Here is a 21,111-nt window from a genome sequence, read left to right as displayed (position 1 = left end):
TGTGGCTCTGAGAGACTCTGCTTCTCTGAAATGTTGCTGATATAACCAGTCATGTAACTGGCCGGCTGCCAGTTAACCTGGTTAATTGTCAGATGTTCCTGCAGTTGTTACTTTTCGAGCCTTTTCCTCCAGCTGTTTGAATCTGTTGCTGCATCAGATTCATGTTCAGCTCATATTTTCCATGAAATGATCGAATGTCTCAGTTTTAACGTCGGAAATGTTGTTTGTCTTCTTCTGGGAATGAAATGAGGCCTGATGACGAGATTTAGGAAATGTTCAATTCTGTTTTTATTTACATTTTACACACCATACTGACTGCTTGTGAACCCAGGTTTTACTGTGAACGTTATAAACAATCAGACATGATCATTTTAGTTTATCCTCAATCCACTGTGAGTAATAAATAACGTTAAAATTGATTTAAAAGACTTATTAAATATTCCTTCTGAAGTGTGTGTTTAATTTAATTATGCTTTTGTTTATATATAATCTTATCTTTTTTTTTTTTTTTAATGTTTTGCATCTCGGTGGGATTTACAGGCTATTTTCTAATTCAGTACTGTTTTTGTTTTCATCATTATTCTGTTAGTTTTTATTATTAAAACAAAAAATCTCCTAAATTTCTTTGAACAGCCGAAACAGTGATGACTGATGAGGACACTTCTGCTCCAGATGTCCACGTGCAATGCTTAATCATCCATATCTAAATGTTTTATTATCTTATTTCTTCTCTTTCTTCTTCTTACTGTCATAATAACAATAATAATAATAATAATAATAATAATAATAATAATAATAATAAAAGAATAGAATGACTTTATTAATCCCAATTTGGGAAATTTAGTTTTATATATATATATATATATATATATATATATATATATATATATATATATATATATATATATATATATATATATATATATATATATATATATATATATATATCCAGCGGCGGAGTGGTGTCCCTACATGGTTCACTTTATTTATCATCATCATTATTATATATATATATATATATATATATATATATATATATATATATATATATATGATATAATATAATAATGATGATGATAAATAAAGTGAACCATGTAGGGACACCACTCCGCCGCTGGGGGTCGCGTGCGCTCCGCAGATCAGCTGCGCTCGCGGCCTCTCTGTGCGGCTGGATGAGAACTAATAACGCAGAGACTGTTGGGTGTAATTGCAGCGCGCGCAGCCTCGAGCGCGCTGTTGGACGGTGAATGATCCACTGCATGCATATCACAACATTTGCATGTTTTAACCCGGACGAGCGACACATCCCTGGGTTAAAAACAGTCCTGCCACCATGTCAACAAGTCCTCCTCTCTGATTAAATACCAGCCTCCCTCCTCTCAGAGGGCAGGTGGGAGAACCTGCAGCGGGTCGGTCAGCAGGCTAAAACAGGAGGTAAAATAATAATAATATATGTGTGGAAAGTGGAAATGATCAATCAAGCTTTGGCGTTTTCTCATTCGTCACTTACTTTTCAGAGAAACTAGTCTGAGGCTGAAAACGGGGTAAAGAGACCAAGAGAAGCAGCGAGAGAGAGGAGAGCCAAGCCAACTGTGACAGGCAGCCTCTCTAACCAATCACAGCAGAGCTGTGGGGTGATTGACAGCCGCGGGGCTGCAGGGGGAGGAGCCACGCGGGGCTAAAAGCAAAGAGTTGAGTGAACAGCATCAGTACTGTGGAGCAGAGTGGGGATGAGAAGGAGTCGCCATGAGGAGGAAAGTTATGATTTCTGAGCTTTGCTGAGGAGAAATGCAGCTTCAGTCTCATTTTCCTTCCATGGATTATAGTTTACGCACTTTTTCTCTGCGCTGCGCCTGAATTTGCGCCACAGAATCTGTGGAGCTCATCTGAGACGCAAGTGATCAGACCCCGAGGAGAAAGGAGCTCCTGATGCGGACCCAGAGGAGAAAAGAGCTCCTGGTGTCGTTAAAAGTCGGTTCCCAGAGAAAGATGTGTGTGTGTTAGTGGCAGAGGGCTGATCTCCTGCTCTGGGACACTTTTACGCATTTGGAGAGTTTAACCTCTGGCCTGACATGGAGGATGGATGCTGACATTTTATTCACCAACAGAGGATAGTAAGATTCATGATTTTTACCCAAGTGCACTTGTGTTCCCGGCGATGATTGTGCTTCTGGTGATCCTGTGCTTTACGGATGGGGTGCTGTCTCAGATACGCTACTCTGTCCCGGAGGAGGCGGACCACGGCACCCTGGTGGGGAACATCGCCGAAGACCTGGGGCTGGACCTCACCAAGCTGGCCTCCCGACGCTTCCAGGTCGTGCCCAGCTCTCGGACTCCCTACCTGGAGGTGAACCTGGAGAACGGCGTCCTGTTCGTTAACGAGAAAATCGACCGCGAGCAGATCTGCAAGCAGAGCGCGAGCTGCCAGCTCAACATGGAAGTGTTCTTGGAGAACCCGCTGGAGCTGTTTCGGGTTGAAATCGAGGTAGTGGACATTAATGACAACCCCCCCAGCTTTCCGGAGACGGACATCACGGTGGAGATCTCAGAGAGCGCGACCCCTGGCACGCGCTTCCCCCTGGAGAGCGCCTTCGACCCGGATGTTGGCTCCAACGCTTTACGCACGTACGACATCACCACCAACAACTTCTTCTACCTGGACGTCCAGACCCAGACGGACGGGAACAAGTTCGCGGAGCTAGTCCTGGAGAAGCCGCTGGACCGGGAGCAGCAGGCGGCGCACAGGTACGTGCTCACCGCGGTGGACGGCGGCCAGCCCCCCCGGACCGGCACGGCGCTGCTGGTGGTCAAGGTGCTGGACTCGAACGACAACGTCCCGGTGTTCGAGCAGCCCGTGTACACGGTGAGCCTGGCGGAGAACGCGCCGGTGGGCACGCTGGTCATCCAGCTGAACGCCACCGACCTGGACGAGGGGCTGAACGGGGAGATACTTTATTCCTTCAGTAACCACATCTCCAGCCGCGTGAAGGAGCTGTTCAGCATCGACCCGCGCACCGGGCGCGTGGAGGTGCGCGGAGAGGTGGACTTCGAGGAGAGCAGCTTGTACCAGATCTTCGTCCAGGCCAAGGATCTGGGTCCGAACGCGGTCCCAGCTCACTGCAAAGTGCTGGTGAAAGTGGCCGACGTGAACGACAACGCGCCAGAGATCACCTTCAGCACGGTCACGGAGTCCGTGAGCGAGACGGCGGCTCCCGGCACCGTGATCGCCCTGCTGAGCGTCACGGACCGGGACGCGGAGGAGAACGGCCAGATCCACGTGGAGATCCTCGGCGACGTTCCGTTCAAGCTCAAATCCTCCTTCAGGAACTATTTCACCATCGTGACGGACGGGCTGCTGAACCGCGAGCACGCGGGCTTCTACTCCGTCACGGTGGTCGCGCGGGACAAAGGAACCCCCTCCCTGGCCACCAGTAAGTCCATCCGAGTCCAGGTGTCGGATGAGAACGACAACGCGCCCACCTTCACGCAGTCCATATATGACGTGTACGTGACAGAGAACAACGTGCCGGGCGCGTACATCCACGCCGTGACCGCGCTGGACCCCGACATCGGCCAGAACGCGCTCATCAGCTACTCCATATTAGAGTGTGACATCCAGGGCATGTCAATCAAAACGTACGTGTCCATCAACGAGGAGACCGGCTACCTTTACGCACTCCGGTCGTTTGACTACGAGCAGCTGAAGGACTTCAGCTTCCTGGTCCAGGCCCGGGACGCGGGCTCTCCTCAGCTCTCCTCCAACGCCACCGTCAAAGTCATCATCGTGGACCAGAATGACAACCCCCCCCTCGTGCTCGCTCCCCTGGGGAACAACGGAACGGCCAAGGCGCCCCTCCCCCGCTCCGCGGAACCGGGCTACCTGGTGACCCACGTGGTTGCCATGGATGCAGATGATGGAGAGAACGCACGGTTGTCCTACAGCATCCAGAGGGGGAACGAGAACGGGATGTTCAGGATGGACTGGAGGACGGGGGAGCTGAGGACAGCCAGGCGGGTGTCAGCAAAGCGAGACCCCCACCAGCTGTACGACCTCCTGATTGAGGTGAGAGACCACGGCCAGCCGCCGCTGTCCTCCAGTACCAGCGTACTGGTGATGCTGGTGGACAGCGTGGCCGACAGCCGCGGTGGGGGGGTCAAAGCGGGCACCGGCAAGGCCAAAGAGGGCACACTGGACTTCACCCTCATCCTCATCATCGCCCTGGGCTCCGTCTCCTTCATCTTCCTCCTCGTCATGATTGTTCTGGCCGTGCGCTGCCAGAAGGACAAGAAGCTGAACATCTACACGTGCCTGAGCAGCGACTGCTGCCTGGGCTGCAGCTCCTGCTGCTCCCGGCAGGGCCGGTCCCGCAGGAAAAAGCTCAGCAAGTCGGATATCATGCTGGTGCAGAGCACCGTTAATGTTAGCGGGGGTGGCGCAGCTCAGGTCCCCGTGGAGGAGTCTGGGAGCTTCAGCTCCCACCACCAAAACAAGAACTTTTGTTATCAGGTATGTCTGACTCCAGAGTCCGCCAAAACCGACCTCATGTTCCTAAAGCCATGTAGTCCATCTAGGAGCACAGACACCGACCACAACCTGTGTGGGGCCATAGTGTCAGGGTACACAGACCAGCAGCCCGACATCATATCAAACGGCAGCATTTTATCCAGCGAGGTAAGAATTCTTCTCCCACTGCTCATTCCTTCCCTCCATACGACCCACAGCATGTCTGTACCCCCCCCGCCCCGTTTCATACACAGATATGTTCAGATGATGTCCAGATAGATCATCCTGTATGTGCACTAACACGCAACGTCACACTTTTCTGGATGATTTCACAAAAATACACAAAGTTTAGTAAATAGTTTGAGTTTATTTGGAAGGGAGGGACAATGTTTGCACACATTCCAGAGAAACCAGAGAAACGCCCCAGATGGACGCCATCCGTCGTCCCCATAGAGATAAAACCACAGAGGGAAGGAATTCTTGTACAAGTCGGACACACGACCAGGTTCAGCCTGATGCTTCACACAGAAGTCTCAACTTTATCTGCATGTTGATGTCTAAATGATTACACTACCTTCACGCACACACACACACACACACGCATAACTACATATGTAGAAGCATCTGGTGGAGGTGAGTCGAGCTGCAGTTAGACGACCAGAAGCAGATATTCTGGTTGGGAAGTTCGTCCTTGAAGGAGCAAACGTTCCTACTGAAATCAGAAGGACCACGTATCCTCCAGGCGGCTGTGAGGAACCACCTCCCACCACACACTAATGTTTGCATGAAGCCCACTGGTCAGCGTATTGCTGACAAGAATGCAGATGCGTCACATGGCTGTGGCGGCCTGAGTGGGTGCAGGCCTGCAGAGCCCCCCCCCCCCCCCCCCCCCCCCCCCCCCCCCGCCCCCATGGCATTTACACCACCTGACACTTCCTTCTCACCACATATGTCTGATAGTGTCGCTGAATTTCCTTATTCATGGTGTTTGTCTGCTGGCTGCTGCTGCTTCTGCTTTTCTTGTCTTGATGTTACACAACGTGCTTCATTGACCCCCCCCCGTCTCTTCCAGACCAAACACCAGCGAAGTGAACTCAGCTACCTGGTCGACAGGCCGCGACGCGTCAACAGGTGAGCATCGCCGCCGCTTCTGGTTTCCTTTCAGCTCCATTCTTCTCTTTTTTCTTTAAATGCCACGAGTTATTCTGCATCCATAACTTTATTTTAGGGAAACATCTGAAAAATAAATTAAGCTAATAAATATGTGTTTAAAGAAAATGCTCATGAATTAATAATAAAGTCAAGTTTAACGATTTTAAAGCTGACCTGAGAAAAACTGGAAAGTCAATTTCTTTTAATCTAAAGTCTTTATTTGGACCTAAAACAAAGCGTGAAAACATGTTTTTTTCTTTTTAAATCTCTTATTAACAGGTGATTAGTGAGTAAAGTGATGCTAAAGGTCTCAGAAACTGTTTTAGATGTGACACATCTGGTTTTACAGGGTTGAAGAAAACTAGTTAAAGTAAAAATCATCTTAAAAATAATCAAGATAAAAATAGTTTTATTAAGTAAAACCAACTATTAGCATAAAAATAAGCAATAAAAAAGAATAATGCAGTAAAATATTTTTAAAAGGAAAGCTTATAAAAAATAAAAATTGAAATAGGAAAAAAAGCTTTTGATGAAACAGTTTGAACAACATTCAAGCTGAAATAACAGGACAGACGTCATCATCATCATCATCATCATCATAAGCGTGACATCTGATTGGCTGCTGCGGTCATGTGACACGTGTGGCTGCGAAGCTCATCCTCTAAAACTGTCAGAAATGGAAAAAATGTTGTTTTGTACGAACATAAAGATGTGGGACAGAATCTGATGTTTTGACAGATATCGAAGTATCGACATCAGAGTATCGATATTCTCAACCCCTCTGACAGAAAGTCTGGAATATTTTAAAGATCTTTTCCCAAATGGCCTCCAGCTGCTTTAGTGATGCTAAATATGTGTGTGTTCGTTCTTTTTTATTTCATTTTTTAAAAGGTCTAAGTTTTAATACATTTATTTACATTTATTATATAAAACAAAAAGTTGCTATTTACCAAAATGTTTATGGAAAAATAATATTTCTTTCTGATTGAAAATTTAAAAAAAAAAAAAATGTTTGGTTTTGCTGAATGATGATGTGTAAAAATGTTTTACTGAACTTTTTATAATAATTGTTTCTGTATTTTAGTAAAATAATGATCTCTGCTTGTAGATATTAGTACTGAATCATGATCATAGTATTTACTGAAATATGATCAATCAGTCTCCTTCAACACAAACTGGAAGCTTCATGTTTAAAAAGACTAAACTGGACCAGAACCAACGTTTCCAGTCTTTTTATTACTTTAGTGAAACAAGAAACGTCTATTTGCACGTAACAATTTCATAATAGTGTTTTATAAAACATTAAAAGAATTTACAAGCAGGAAGTGGCAACAAAAGTAAAGATGAAATGAAACGATGAAAAGCGAGATGGGATAATGAAGCCAGTTTTCTGTTCTACTGCAGATGAACTTTTATTTTCTGATCAAACTTTTTACTGATGAACTAAAAACAATCAATAAACGCAGAAATGTGAACATTTTAGGTTCATTTTTCCACTTTTTCCCAACTCGCTTTTCATCTCGACACTTCCTGTCTGGTGCCCTCACCGGAAAGCCACGTCGTCCACATGTACAAGCACATGTGCCCTTACGACATTCACATGTACTTCACATGTTAAGAACACGTGTTTCCATGTGGTTGGCACATGTGCATTACATGGAAGACCATGAAAACCACATGTAAAACACGTAGCGTTCATGTGAATCCTGTGATTCACATGTGCATGACATGGAAGACCATGAAAACAACATGTAAAACATGTAGCGTTCATGTGAATCATGTGATTCACATGTGCATGACATGGAAGACCATGAAAATCACATGTAAAACACGTGGTTGCCATGTGAATCCTGTGATTCACATGTGAAAACACATGAACATATGAATCTGTAGTGGTTCACACATGTGAGTTGCATGTGAACTATACACATTCTACATGTGGATGACATGGAAACTGTTTTCAAACTACACGTATGCACATGTGGAACACGTGGTTTTTCTGTCAGTGATATGATTGGTCCGTTCAAATGAAGTCCTTTCTGGTTGCTATAGTGAACGGTCTCTTAGCGACAGCGTTGCCGTCTTGCTTTATGGCGTTCAGTTGAAATGTCCGGTTTTTCTGCTGAAGCTCATCCTGCAGCGACAGTAGATAACTGGAGGTTTTCTTGGTTCATTTCTTCCAGTTCGGCCTTTCAGGAAGCAGATCTGGTTAGCTCTAAAGACAGCGGCCATGGAGACAGCGAGCAAGGAGACAGTGACCACGACGCCACCAACCGAGGCCACTCCTCTGGTAAGACTCTTCTTCTTCTACTGGTGGGCCCATCGGCGGCGTCTGGAGGAGGATTTGTTGCGGTGCTTTTGTCCAGGATCTGGATTCAGACCAGATCGGGTGGTTTTGCCCGACGGCAACGTCTTGCTTTCGGACTGTTGTAGTTTTTTCTGGCATGTGATGATTTATTATTGATGGCGGCGAGCGGAGCGCAGCCGTTGTTGGTAAATATGTGGCGGTGTTAATGAGGACCCCATCCAGCCCGTGAACTTGGCCACTCAGTCCTGTGACCGCCTGACGAGATGTGACAGGCTTTTTAATGAGGCCGAGCTTGCAGCAGAGCACTGGGAAGCCGACCAAATGGGTTGCAAACAAAACAGGCGATTCATTTCTTCATTAATGCAGTCAGTGGTGCCGCTACTCTCCAGTTCGCACCGCGTTCCTCCTCTTCCTCACTCCCTGCTTAACGGTATCACTCCACCGCAGTTCCTTCTTTCTGTTTTAAGTCTGAGCTCTGACAGTAAAGCCTGAATTGGTTACACTAGTTTCATGTCTTCTCCCAGTGCTAAGCCTTGTTCGATAGAACCAGTCATCCTGTCTGTTTACCTGCAGCGGTGGTTGGCCTGGTATTTCCCCGTCTCACCAGTGGCTCTGACTGGTTTACAAAGCAACACCTCTGGCGCTGTTTTAAATCTCCATTCATCACAGTTAAACCAGTAATGAAGCAACCAGTAGAGCCAACTCTTTTAGTCTGGTCCAGTCTGGTTTTGCAGAACTTGGGCCTGACTTTGAGTCTCCTTGGTGTGGTTGATACTTGCAGCTTCTTACTTCAGAACAAACAGATTATTTCTTTTGCATTAAGTCATCGTTTGGATAATTAACGGCGTTCTGCTGCTGAAAAGATGCCGAGCTTTCCTTTCAGGAAGTGTGTGTGTGTGTGATCATATCTGTGCTGGATAAACGCTGATGGGAGATAAACACGCATCTGCCATCCCGCATACAGCTGAATTAACCTTCCTCTCCAATCAGACAAGAGACTGAAGGTTTCTTCTGCCATTTTGTTCGTATTACAACATTAACTCTTTAAAAGCTGCAGTAGAAACGCTCCGCCTGGCATAAACGCTTATTTCTGTGTCCTTTCCTCTAAAGCTTCATATCTCTGATCTGTGCAACTGAAGCTAAAAGGTCCTAAAAGTCAATGAGCGATAAGAACTGATAAAAGTCCGGAAATTATGCCATAAATATAAAAAAATAACAAGATTTTTAATGACACTTGAACAAATAAACAAACATTTCTCAGAGACTAAAAATAAAGAAACGGTTGTTTCCACAAGCAACAGACTCTTTTAGATGACATGAATCCTTCTTTAGGAGCATCTGAAACACATTTATTTCAACTGTGCTGTCATTTGATGAGTTTATATCCTCAGAATATGTGCAGATAGAAAGCAGAAGGTTATGAAAGTATAAGTTTAAAAAAAAAAACAAATTCAGGTATTTTTAATCGTCTGTGAACTAAAGTAAACAAACTGGTACAAACAATGAACCAAAACATGTATAATTGCAGAAATATAGTGAATAGTTTATAAGTTGTTTGAACCAGTACTGTAGGTACTTATCAGGAAGTGGCAACAACTTATCAGAGACCCAAAGTGTTTTTTTAGACAACTAAATCGGATATCCTGTATCAGGCACTATCTAGACACCTAAATCTCTGCCCAGTCCTCCATCTTGCTGCACACAGAGCCGTTTACACGATTTTTAGTCTTTTTACATCTGTACATGTGATAATGTGCTTCAACGCCGTCTCAGTGTGAGCAAAACACAAAATAACAACGTGATGTCGTGCAGCAGCAGGAAGTTGGAGAAACGAAGTAAAACCATGAACATAAAGTCTGATTAGCAGCTTATTAGCTCCAATGTTAGCAGCTAATGCTAACAGCACAGACCTTACATCACTACGTACGTACACCAAAACTAATCCAGTAATAAATGGGAAAATCCAACGTAGAGGGCTTTTCAAATATTATTTTTAAGAGGTGTCTACGCATCAGATCAGTTTATGAGAGTAATCTGATTACTCCCAGTGATCTGTGGTGGTGAGGTACCAGATCTGCTCCGGCTGCGCCCGTCGATGACGTTGGACGATACTACGTTCCATAAAAGTGCTGTAAGATGCTCATGGTGTCTAATTTTAGCTGTTATTTTACATTTTCTTTGTCAAACTAAACATTTTTCTGCTGTATCAATAAAACTCCTTTCAATCTGGAGATGAATCGGTTTATTACCATGGCAACTTCTCGACAATGCAAACATGTTTAAAACACCATCAGGTGGAGCTGGCCCTGTTGTATGACTGGTTAAACTGTGAATAAATATGGAAAATATGAACTAAAAAAGGAGGGCTAACTTTAACATTGAGTCACACTGTTATTTTTAATTGTATAATGTTTTGATGCCTTCCAAATGGCGGCCTCCCTGCTGTCGGGAAGCTTTAGAAGTGAAGGTCGGACTGTGGTAAGTTCTGTTCGATCGGTTAGGATGGATTTCTTTATAAACGTTTATCCTACGAAATAAACTACAGTCTGGTTAGACTTCCCGCTTCGTGACGTCATCGGTAGGCCCGGAGCAGATCCGGTTCCTACACCGGCTGTTATTTACTGTCATCCACGTCTCTAATTCAGGTGAAGTCTTTCATTGCCAATCAGGTCTCTGAATCGTGACTTTTCTTCTTCTCTGCTCATTCAGAAAAGAGTCGTTTGCTCTTAACTGTTAAAGATCTTGTTTTAAGAGGAAAAAGCGAGTGAAGACCTCGGAGCCGCTCATTCATCCTACATGCAGCTTCTGTTCGCTGTTAGATTCTCTGATGGTCAAGACAAAGTTTTAGGATTTAGAATAGCAATATTATTAATAGTCAAATATAGATTTAAAAACTTCCATTATTAGATCAGATATACTGGGGGGGGATTCGGTGTCGCAGACGACCGGGTATCGTATCGTACACACAGTAAACACAGAGATAAAGTAAGAAAAACACACTCAGATGTATTTACATGTACGATAGAAATGCAGAGAAGAAGAACGGTTATAAATACGTGGGAGAAAAAGCCTTGCAGTGCAGAAAGACGTTTCTGACCCAATGTGGAAGTGTGAAAATGTGCTGGTATTGTGATACTGCTCATGGTGGGAGGATGATCAGCTGTTGGGATCAGATCTGGTGCCTCTCCAGTGCAGAAGCTGACGATGCTTTCTGCATCCCAGTGCTTCCACAGCCTCCAGACCCAGGCCAGTAGCAGACCAGACTTCTTCACCAGTTTGTTCAGGGTTGAAAAATCCCACTGATTTCAGCAGGAAAATACACACCAACATATTTACATAACTAAATTCTGATGTGTAAGAACGACGATGTTGCATAAAAATATTGTTACATAATTCCTCCACATGTCCAGCGTTCCTTCCAGACCATTCCCAGGAGGTAATGGAATCTGTCAGACCAGTAGCTCAGCAAACATCAGAAAATCCACCGGCAGCAGCTTGTGTTTGAAGTCAGAGGGATGAATGTGAGCTTAACCTGTGTGGCGAAGGAACACGGTGAATGATGCGTCATTGTCGCCGTGAAACCGCCTGAGTTCACAGGAAGAAAAAAGCAAAAAAAGAATTTCTTATAATAAGAATGTTACTTAACAAACGTGATTATATTTATCAACGTCCTAAAACAGGAAACAGTAACGAGACATGAAGCATTGAAGAGGATGATGATGATGATGTTATTTATCTCCTTCATTCTTTGTAACATCGTCAACATAAAAACCGTTTTTTGTCCGTCGTTCTGCTTTTTGTCCTTTTCTGATAAAAACTTTCTCTGTAAGCGAGTCCTGAAGCGGACAGACGGACAGACGGACGGCGTGAGAACCGAGAGGCTTTCTGGAGGTATTTGGGTCTGCGGTGGAGAGCGTGGGACTGACACCACAGGATCTGCAGTAAGGCCCGAAGACAAAAGAATAGTTTACATTCTGTGCCACGACACACATGTGCAGCTGTAGGAGCCGTTCGGTGACGGCCCCGTTGTTTCACCGCGCCATCGTCGTTACTGCGAGAGAAAAGCAGGAATTCCTCAGAACATCCAACATCAAGCTGCAGAAAACTGATTCCTGGAGTTTCCTGCCGTTAAAAGGAAAAGCGTGGAGTGAATAAAACATCCTGCTTTCAGAGCGCCGCTCATTAGTCAGATTTATTCAGGCTGCCGCGCATACATCAACGTGCTCTCATGCACGCGTGATCTCGCGTCCGGATGAACGTGTGAGATGAAGATGAAACTAAATCCATCCTGCAGGCCGACTTAAACACTTTTAGATGAGATGAAAACACTCCTGCATGTTTAGTTTAAATGTGAGAAATTCTGATGATTTTATTTTATTCCTGATCAGCTGGTTCATGTGGGCTTTAGAGTTTGTTGTGAAATAAACACATGATGGGACCCAATAGAAACGGAAATGTTGAGAAGAGAAGGCGGGAAGTTGTGTTTGTGGCATCAGAGAGACTCCGGGAAGGTTTGGATCTATAGCAGCATGTAGCCGAACGACTCATCTTCAGTTTTATCACCACATCAAACACGTTGTTCCTGGAAGAAAATCCTTAGTTTTATCCTGTAAAACGTCCAGAACCTTTACTTAAAAACAGAAGTTTTTATGAACGCAGCAGACGGATGAACGTTACGGCCAGTCGGTCAACGTGGACGTCAGGATGAAGCAAAGCTGCTGCTGCTCAGAAAACAGGAAGCTGGAGCCGCTTCTCTACAGACGTTTCTGCTCTCAGTCGTCGCCTGATAAACCTGCTGCATTTGGTTTTGTTTTTTTAGACTTTTGTCATTTTTAATAATTATTTTGTCCATATTTGTGGATTTGATTTTCCTCATTTTGTCAAATTAAACATATCCTCTTTTTTATTTTTTATAAAGGATAATTTTAATAAAAACAGGACTTTAACTGAGAAACTTTCTTTCTTTTAACATTTTATTTATTTTATTTTTACTAACATGTGCATTCAGTCCAGCAGTCGCTGTGCAGCAGTTATTTAGATACTTTTAACCTGCTGCCTTTTATTAACATACAAACCCAGTTATATCCCAACATACAGGGACTTCTTCTTTTTTCAACTGATTATTTTATTCTATTTTCATGATGACATTTTAACTTTTCCTTCACTGCAAGTGGAATTTCCCTGATACAATTTCTCCCCTCGTCTCGTCCCGTCTCGTCCCGTCTTGTCTCGACGAGTGTGTGTTCATTCTGAAACCCTGTGGTGTTGATATTAACACAAAACTCATTCAGGGAAAAAAACTCAGTTCCACGGGGGGGGGTGTTCTTGGCAAACAATCGGCCTCCTCTGTGCTCGCGACAGACACTCGACCACAGACACCCCCCTCCCCTGAAAGCTGTGGGAGTGTTTCTGTGGCAGGGAACCCCCCCCCACCCCGCTGTGAGGCGCTTCTGTGAACAGTGACTGCAGGAAAAGACCAGAGCGAATTTTCCCCACGTTCTCCTTCACATCCCCGGCGTTTATGTGGTGTCAACTGCTCCTCATTTAGTCCTGGACCCTCTTTCATCTCTCCTCCACCCCCCACTGCACTCCCATTTACCCCCGCTGCCATGATGTCTTCCTCCGCCGGCTCGCAGGTCACGCTGCCTCGTGGTTACGGCTCGCTGATCACTAATTGACTTTGTCTTCGTCTGCATATTAGGGACCATACGAAGGTTGTTATACGGACTGTGTTTGTTCTGTGAGAACACCGTGCCAGGATGAGCAGACGTGTCAGAAATAAGGAGGGTCAGAGGACGTTACCCTGCCCTCCGTTTGATCCTTGTGGGCCTTGGTTATATGTGCTGACCCTGCAGCTGAACGGAGGTTTTTAGTCTGCTTGGAGCAAACCGCTGAAAACAGGATGTTTGTGGTTAAACCTTTTTGACTTCGACGTGGCGCCGCGGCCCCTTCAGATATTAGCAGTGTACTGGTTTAACTGGGTTCAGTAACTAAACCCAACACCCCCTCATGATGGAAACCTGCAAAAATAACAAGATGCTGAACAATAAATGGAATAAAATCTGGTTTTTAAGTCAGATTTAATAAAAACAACTAAAAATGAGCATTCACTTCAGAAAGAAACGTTTGGTTCAAATAAGGTTCAAATAAACAGAATTTATAGATTATTTAACCAGAAAACATTTAATTAATTTTACAAACTCAATTTAGGATTTTTAACAGATGTTGAACTTTTTTTTTGTTTGCTTGAGAAAAAGCTGATCTTTCCCCGGGTGTTGGATGTCCGGCTCTTAGACACGACTTTAGCGTTAGCTAACACTTGTCAGCTCGACTCGTTACCGCCGTTTAGTGAAACTTTCTTAATGATATGCAAATTTTTTACTTTTGTCGGGATGTTTTTATTTTGAATGCTTCTCGGCTACAGGCTAGCGGCTAGCTCCTGCTCCTGCTCGCTGCAGCGTGTTAGGACGGACACATTACCGCCCCCAGGTGGTGGGAGGCTGCATTGCAATGAACTTTTCCAGTCATATGTGTCTCATTTGTCTTCAGATAATCATTTCTGCGACTCACAGGTGTAAATCTGAAGGTTATTTCCGGTCCTCGAGGTGGCGCTTGAGTCCAATGCTGTGGTCACATGACTCAGAATCACTGTTTTAACCAAGTTAACCCCTCGATGTCCACAAACCACTTCTGATCTTTTTTTTTTTTTTTTTTTTTTTTAAGTCAGGTAATTCATTTTAATTATTTAGTTTAATTTAATTTACTATTATAATTGTATTTACCTTAAAATATTTTATCTTTAGTAATTTCTTAGTTAGATGTACATTTTTAATGTTATTTTCTTACTTTTTAAAATGGTTTTATTTTATTTTCATATAAATGTAAATAAAAGGTTAAGAGTTGCAGCTGATTTCTTTTATCCTGCTCATTTAGTTGGCCGTCTCGTGTCCCAGAAAAACATCTGATCTGTGAAAATGTCAAAAAACTGGTTTGTGTCTGGAACGACGAGCCAGCCCCCACCTCTCTGAGGCTTATCTGGGTTCAAATGCCACATTTCCAGTCAGCGTTTTCAACCTGCAAAAGACTCACGTCTATACCTCCAAAGGTGTAAATCACAAGTCTGATGACGGGCCGATACTGTGCGATATCGTACGGATTAAGTGGATAGATCCAATGATTGTCTGCGTCGCGGATCAGGATGTATTGATCGATACGAGACGATTTCAGAGCTGACGTTTCAGATTAAATCATAAGAAATGTATTTTCTTCCTCATGAATCAGACATTTAAATACAAATCTTTCCTGTGACTGAAAGCGACTGAATCACATTCTGGATGTCGAGCTTTTAATGTTTCTGTCGCGTAAAATAAAAAGCAGGATAAAAACTATTTTACTGCGCAGTCTGACTTTATGTGCAAACATCAGCATTTTCCTTGCCGTGAGCTGACTGAAGCGGCGACTGTAGATCAGTGGATTGTTACCCCCCCACCTGCCATTCCACACCCCCACAGACAGTCTACAACTTACTGTACGGCTGCGTATGCAGATGCAGTGACCGGTCAGCATCTGGTGACCCTCCGGTCCCCCCACCCACGGTGGAGCTGCAGGAGAAGCCGTTGCCTCGGCTGTAAGGGAGCATATTAAATTGTAATGTGATGGTGTATTTATGGCGTGTTGGTTAATATTTAATAAGAAACCCTCTCTGTAGGAGACGGGGCACTTTTCCAAGCTGTTCGCGACAGCAAGCCAAATTAATCTTCTTTGTAACAAAGCAAATTCCCCCTTTGCTGACCCCTACAGACATGCAGAACCAAACACACACACACACACTCACACACTTTGCTTACTGGGATGGCAGCAGTCTTAGTCTAATCGGTCTGTATTCAGAGGGATTAGCTGCAGATAGCAGTAGCTGGACAGTTCAGATTTTAGCGACTCAGACACACAACAAGAGGATTTGGGCTTCAGAAACATGAATTAGGATGGAGCCCCCACGGCGATAAAACATATGGGCCAATGAAAACACACTTTAGCTCCAGGCTTGTGGTCAGCCTAAATAGCTGCAGTGGCAGAGCAGCGTCTTTGTCCTGCTAAAGAGCAGAAACCGTCACAAGGAACAATAACCGGCCCACATGAAAGCTGACGCCCAGACCGGTTTCACGTGCACCTGGAGCCGGCTTGTCATGGACCTCCGGCTTTGAAGAGGGGAGAGAGGGAAGATCGGCTCGGCCGCTGAATGCAGCTCATAACCACGATGTGAGTCTGAAGGAAAGACTCCAGCATCGCGTGGAGCCTTCCAGTGTCTGTCATGAAGAACTTTTCTCCCCCAAACAGTCAGGAAGCAGAACGGCTCCGATCTGCTGCGAATAAAAACCTTCTGGGATAAAAATAAACCCGTTTATGAAACAGTTTTTCACCGTTTAAACACGGAGGTCATGCTGCAATGTTCTTCCTTTACAGACTGATGATAAAAACCTGGAACAGAAAAAAACGAGAAAGTCAGTAAGAATGAAACCAAGGTTGCCAAACATACGGCCCGGGGGCCAGAACAGGGCCCACCACAGGGCCCAAGCTTGCCTCCTTTCTTTCCTTTTCTTTTCTTCTCTTTTCTACTTTTCTGTTCTTTCTTTTCTTTTTCCTTTCTTTTTCTTTTCTTTCTTTTCTGTCTTTGTTTTATTTATTTTTTCTGATCTTTTTTCTTTTCCTCTTTTGCTTTTCTTTCTCTTTTCTTTCCTTTTTTCCGTTCTTTCTTTTCTTTTCTTTCACTTCATCTTCCTTTTTATTTATTTCTTTTTTCTGTTCCTTTTTCTTTCTTTCATTTTTTCTTTCTTTCTTTTATTTGTTCTTTCTTTTCCTTACTTTTGTTTTATCTTTTTGTCTTATTTCTTTTATCTGCTCTTTCTTTTCTTTCTTTTATTTTTTCTTTCTTTCTTTTATTTCTTTTGTCTTTTCTTTCTTTTTGTGGCCTCAGTTTGTAGGGCTGTGACGATATGCTTTTGTCCTGACTCGAATTGATTCCGATTTAAATTGCGATTATCACAATTCTTAGATATTGCTAATATCTGTTGATAATAAATGTATGACACTTTATTTTTTTGCATGTCTTTTCAATGAAGAAAAAACAACACAGTAGCCAGATGATTATTCTGCTGCTCTGATGCTCAGGAACACAAGTAAATAAATAAAAACAATAAAAATGACCAACATTTTATATTGGATTACTTATAATTATTTGAAAAAAAATCGATTTTTTTTAACAAAAAAATTTATTTTGAAATTGTGAAGCAAAAAAATCCCAATATTAAATTTTTTTATTCGATTTTACCACCTGTACGTGGGAAATTTGTACGTTTGGTGAATTTACTGGTGGGATTTTAACTATGATGAATTATTTCCAGAAAATGATGGCATTCAGTCGCAGAACGTGGAACGCGTGTCAGTGCACGATTTCCTGGCACATCAATGACACAGATGAACGCACAGTGAGTAATGTAGCAACTTTAGCGCATTGTTTAGCTAACTTTCCAACCCCTCTCATGTTTATATTTAAATGAAAAGGGAATATCATTAATCCAGCGACTTTTTCTGGTTGTATCGGAGACTTTTACTGAGTAACATGAAACGTACAGTTTACTGTTCTCAGTGAGCCGCGGCGGCGGCTGCGTAAGCCCCGCCCCCAGCAGTCAGAGCAGGAATCGCCTCTGCTGCAGGACGAACCTGAAGTTTCCACTAGTTGATCCTGTCCTGGTTTACTGTAAAGAACTGTAACATGTTGTAGACTGGAGCTGTTAGCTTCCGGCCTTTCCGCTTCGGCTGGAAGACTTTCTTGGGAAGTTTTTGAAGGAAAAACAGTTTAATCCGTTAGCCCGGCGGATCTTTGTCTTTGTGACGTCCCACTTCGTCCAGGCTCCTTGTGAAGCTCGTTCCACGGCTCCTGACCTTCATCTCTGCTGCTCCAGGTTGCATCACGGCTGCCTGCCTCCATCGTACTGTAATGTCAGGAGACTCAGAGCGCCGGTTTAATGAACCGAAGGTTTTTTTCAGTCTGTGTTTTTTATGAACTGCCAGCGTGTTTATACACCCGGTTGATGTGTTTAACCAGCTGGTTCAGATGGGAGGAAATATGAAAGGTCTTCAGTGTTTCGTGTTTAAAGTGCAGATCTGAGCAGATTTACTGTGTGAGGTAGTTTTGAGTCAAAGTGTGTTGGTTATTGTAGTGGGCGAACAGTCATAAAAACTGGATTTGAGCAGGATCCTCTCATGACAACCCAAAGCAGCAGATGTTTCCTGAGAGCCCAGATGGAGTCTGAAGAGCTCCGGACATTCAGAATGAAGGCGCAACAAGCAGACATTTCAGAGGGACAGCAGAGCTGGATTCAGACATGGAGCTCTCAGACTACAGAAACAATAATGTTCATGATTAAGACACAAATTTAACCCCAAATTGTAGGTTTTTTTTCTGCCGGGAAGATTCGGGTTCTGCATTAGAGTCTGCAGAGCAGAGAGGCGTGTTGATACAGGAAAGTAAATATCTTCAGCTCATTCCGTGTAAATCACGTCTTCACTGCCTGAGTCAAAAAAACGAGACATTTTCAGCGTCATCCCAGTTTTCCCAAAACCTTTAAAAACCTTTCCAGGACCCTGGAATAACTGAAAAAATGTTTTTGCATGTGATGCTCATGTCAGTTCAGATGTTTTATCCAGGTGTTGCTTTCTGTTTACTGCATCTCATGTTTCTGCAACACAGATTTTACAGCATGAAGTCAAACTTGGAATTTAATTCACGATAAAAAGGGAAAAATTGAGGGAATTTCTTTCCTTTGATGCCAAAACAGAAACATGAACTGAGGAACAATGTAAAGAAACATCAGCATGCCCCTCTGCTCTGTTCCTTCTTCCTCATCCTGGCATCCTCTTCCTCCCTCCTGGTGTCCCATCTTCCTCCCAAACATCTGTAAAGGCCATGCGAGGCTTTTTTCCACCTGAGACGCGACTGAAGTGATTTTCCAGCTGAGGTTCAGGCGTAAAGAGAGCGAGACTACCTGGTAATCATGTGTTCAGAGATGTACTAAATAAAAGTGGTTCAGGGTGATATCTGAGTGAGAACAGCAGGAATTTGCTCCACTTTGTCAGAATGGTGTGTTAAGTTGAATGTTTTGTGTAATTTGACTTTAACACGCCGACAGGAATCCAGGCTGGAAGCTTTTAGCTGCATCTGGAAAACACATTTTAAGCAAAGCAAATAGGATTCAAAAGAAAGATGCAGCTTCTCTTCTTTCTGTGGTTTTAATATCTTTTGAAACAGCAAAACATGCTGAAGTGTGTGTGTGTGTGTGTGTGTGTGTGTGTGTGTGTGTGTGTGTGTGTGTGTGAAGGTTGGTTGAGGCGATGCATCAACCTGTGTGCAGCCATCTTACATTATAAATGTGATTGTGTTGTTTGTGTCTCTGCATCAAATGTCTGATGAGGACACGCAGGATTTTATCGTCTTCTGTCAGAAGAAGCTTCTCAGTGCAAGAAAAGGAGCTTGCTGACTCGACAACAGACTGAGAGAGGACGCTGTAGTGCATGGGACACATGTAGGGACAGTAGCAGGGACACATGCAGGGACAGTAGCAGGGACACATGCAGGGACAGTAGCAGGGACACATGCAGGAACACATGCAGGGACAGTAGCAGGGACACATGCTGGGACAGTAGCAGGGACACATGCAGGAACACATGCAGGGACAGTAGCAGGGACACATGCAGGGACAGTAGCAGGGACACATGCAGGGAGACATGCAGGGACAGTAGCAGGGACACATGCTGGGACAGTAGCAGGGACACATGCAGGAACACATGCAGAGACAGTAGCAGGGACACATGCAGGGACAGTAGCAGGGAGACATGCAGGGACAGTAGCAGGGACACATGCAGGGAGACATGCAGGGACAGTAGCAGGGACAGTAGCAGGGACACATGCAGGGAGACATGCAGGGACAGTAGTAGGGAGACATGCAAGGACAGTAGTAGGGAGACATGCAGGGACAGTAGCAGGGACAGACGTGTTGTCCATCGGACTGCAGTTTTTAACCGTCTGATACATGAATTGTGAATAAAATAAATACCCCATTTTCTTTCAGATGCAATATTTTACTCCTACAGACATCCACAGAGACACTTTCCTTTGTCTTTAATATTATTACCTTTTTTTTGTTTATTCTGATTTAGTATGTTCTGTAGAAATATTTATAGAATAATATATTGTCAAAATATATAATATAAATATTCTATAAAACCTGACTAGTATCATTATCTTGTCCCGTTTAGCACCAAGGTAAAAGTTGGTAATTACATGGACGTGTTTATATGACATTTCATACAACTACAGTTTGTTGGGTGACTAAACTAAAGTGGAAAAATTGTAAATCTACCATCCTCACTTATGAATATGCCAGAAAAAGCCTTTAAGGTGTCCGCTGTGGTGGACACGATGCATCGAAAGGTTACAGCAGGGCTGCAGAAGTGACTGAAACTACAGGATTCTGCTGCACTGGGAAACATTTACTGCATGGGATCGGAGTTGAAGAGAATCCGGTTTAAACAAAAGATTTATTTTAGAAATGTTTGCTTTGACATCAGCAGGGGGATGAAATTGTCCCACTGAGGATCCTGTAGGACACGAGTTTCTGATAGATGTTCATTTGCGTTATCATGTCATTTAGAGTGAAAGTGTGTAAATATTCTCTTCAGGAACTGACACCAGAGTTTTATCTTTACTGAATACAGGATGATTATAAGTTTAAAACAAAACAAAAGCAAATCTTACCTGTCAAGAGGAGGCTTCACCTGTCTCCCTACCGGGACCGTGTAAGTCAGGAGGAACTGTGGGGCTGAGTGGGATATAATTAGGAACTTTTCATCTTCTGTGTATCGTATGAATAAAAGCAGTAGTCACTTAGATTTTTCTGTTTGTTGTGTGGGAAGCTGCGATCTTGGTGATACAGAAAGCTTTGGAATGAAATATCAGAGAGCAGTTTACATAATTACATGCACAGAAACCTTGTAGAAATAAAAAACACTTTAAGATGAAAAGTCAGTGAGTGTGTGTTGGGTTAGGTCCTTGTGGTAGCGGAGCTTCTCTGTAAATAATATTATATTTGTT

The 21,111-nt window shown here is 43.7% G+C and overlaps 1 protein-coding gene across 2 annotated transcripts in view; it reads left to right on the top strand.

Annotated features, from left to right (window-relative positions):
• Positions 1-2,158: 2,158 nt before the first annotated feature.
• pcdh10b (protocadherin 10b) overlaps positions 2,159-21,111 on the top strand; it is a gene marked incomplete at its 5' end in the record, with an annotated part of 55,542 nt that continues 36,589 nt past the window's right edge. For both annotated transcript variants that reach the window (XM_079250509.1, XM_079250508.1), the window contains 3 exons: positions 2,159-4,672; positions 5,577-5,635; positions 7,840-7,946. In XM_079250509.1, the coding sequence (XP_079106635.1) occupies positions 2,159-4,672; positions 5,577-5,635; positions 7,840-7,946 (2,680 nt within the window). The remainder of the gene's footprint in view (positions 4,673-5,576; positions 5,636-7,839; positions 7,947-21,111) is intronic.

Source organism: Telmatherina bonti, assembly GCF_933228915.1.
Source record: "Telmatherina bonti genome assembly, chromosome: 12".
Lineage (NCBI taxonomy): Eukaryota > Metazoa > Chordata > Actinopteri > Atheriniformes > Telmatherinidae > Telmatherina > Telmatherina bonti.
The sequence above is the reverse complement of the archived record's forward strand: the minus strand, read 5'-3'. Positions and strand labels throughout refer to the sequence as shown.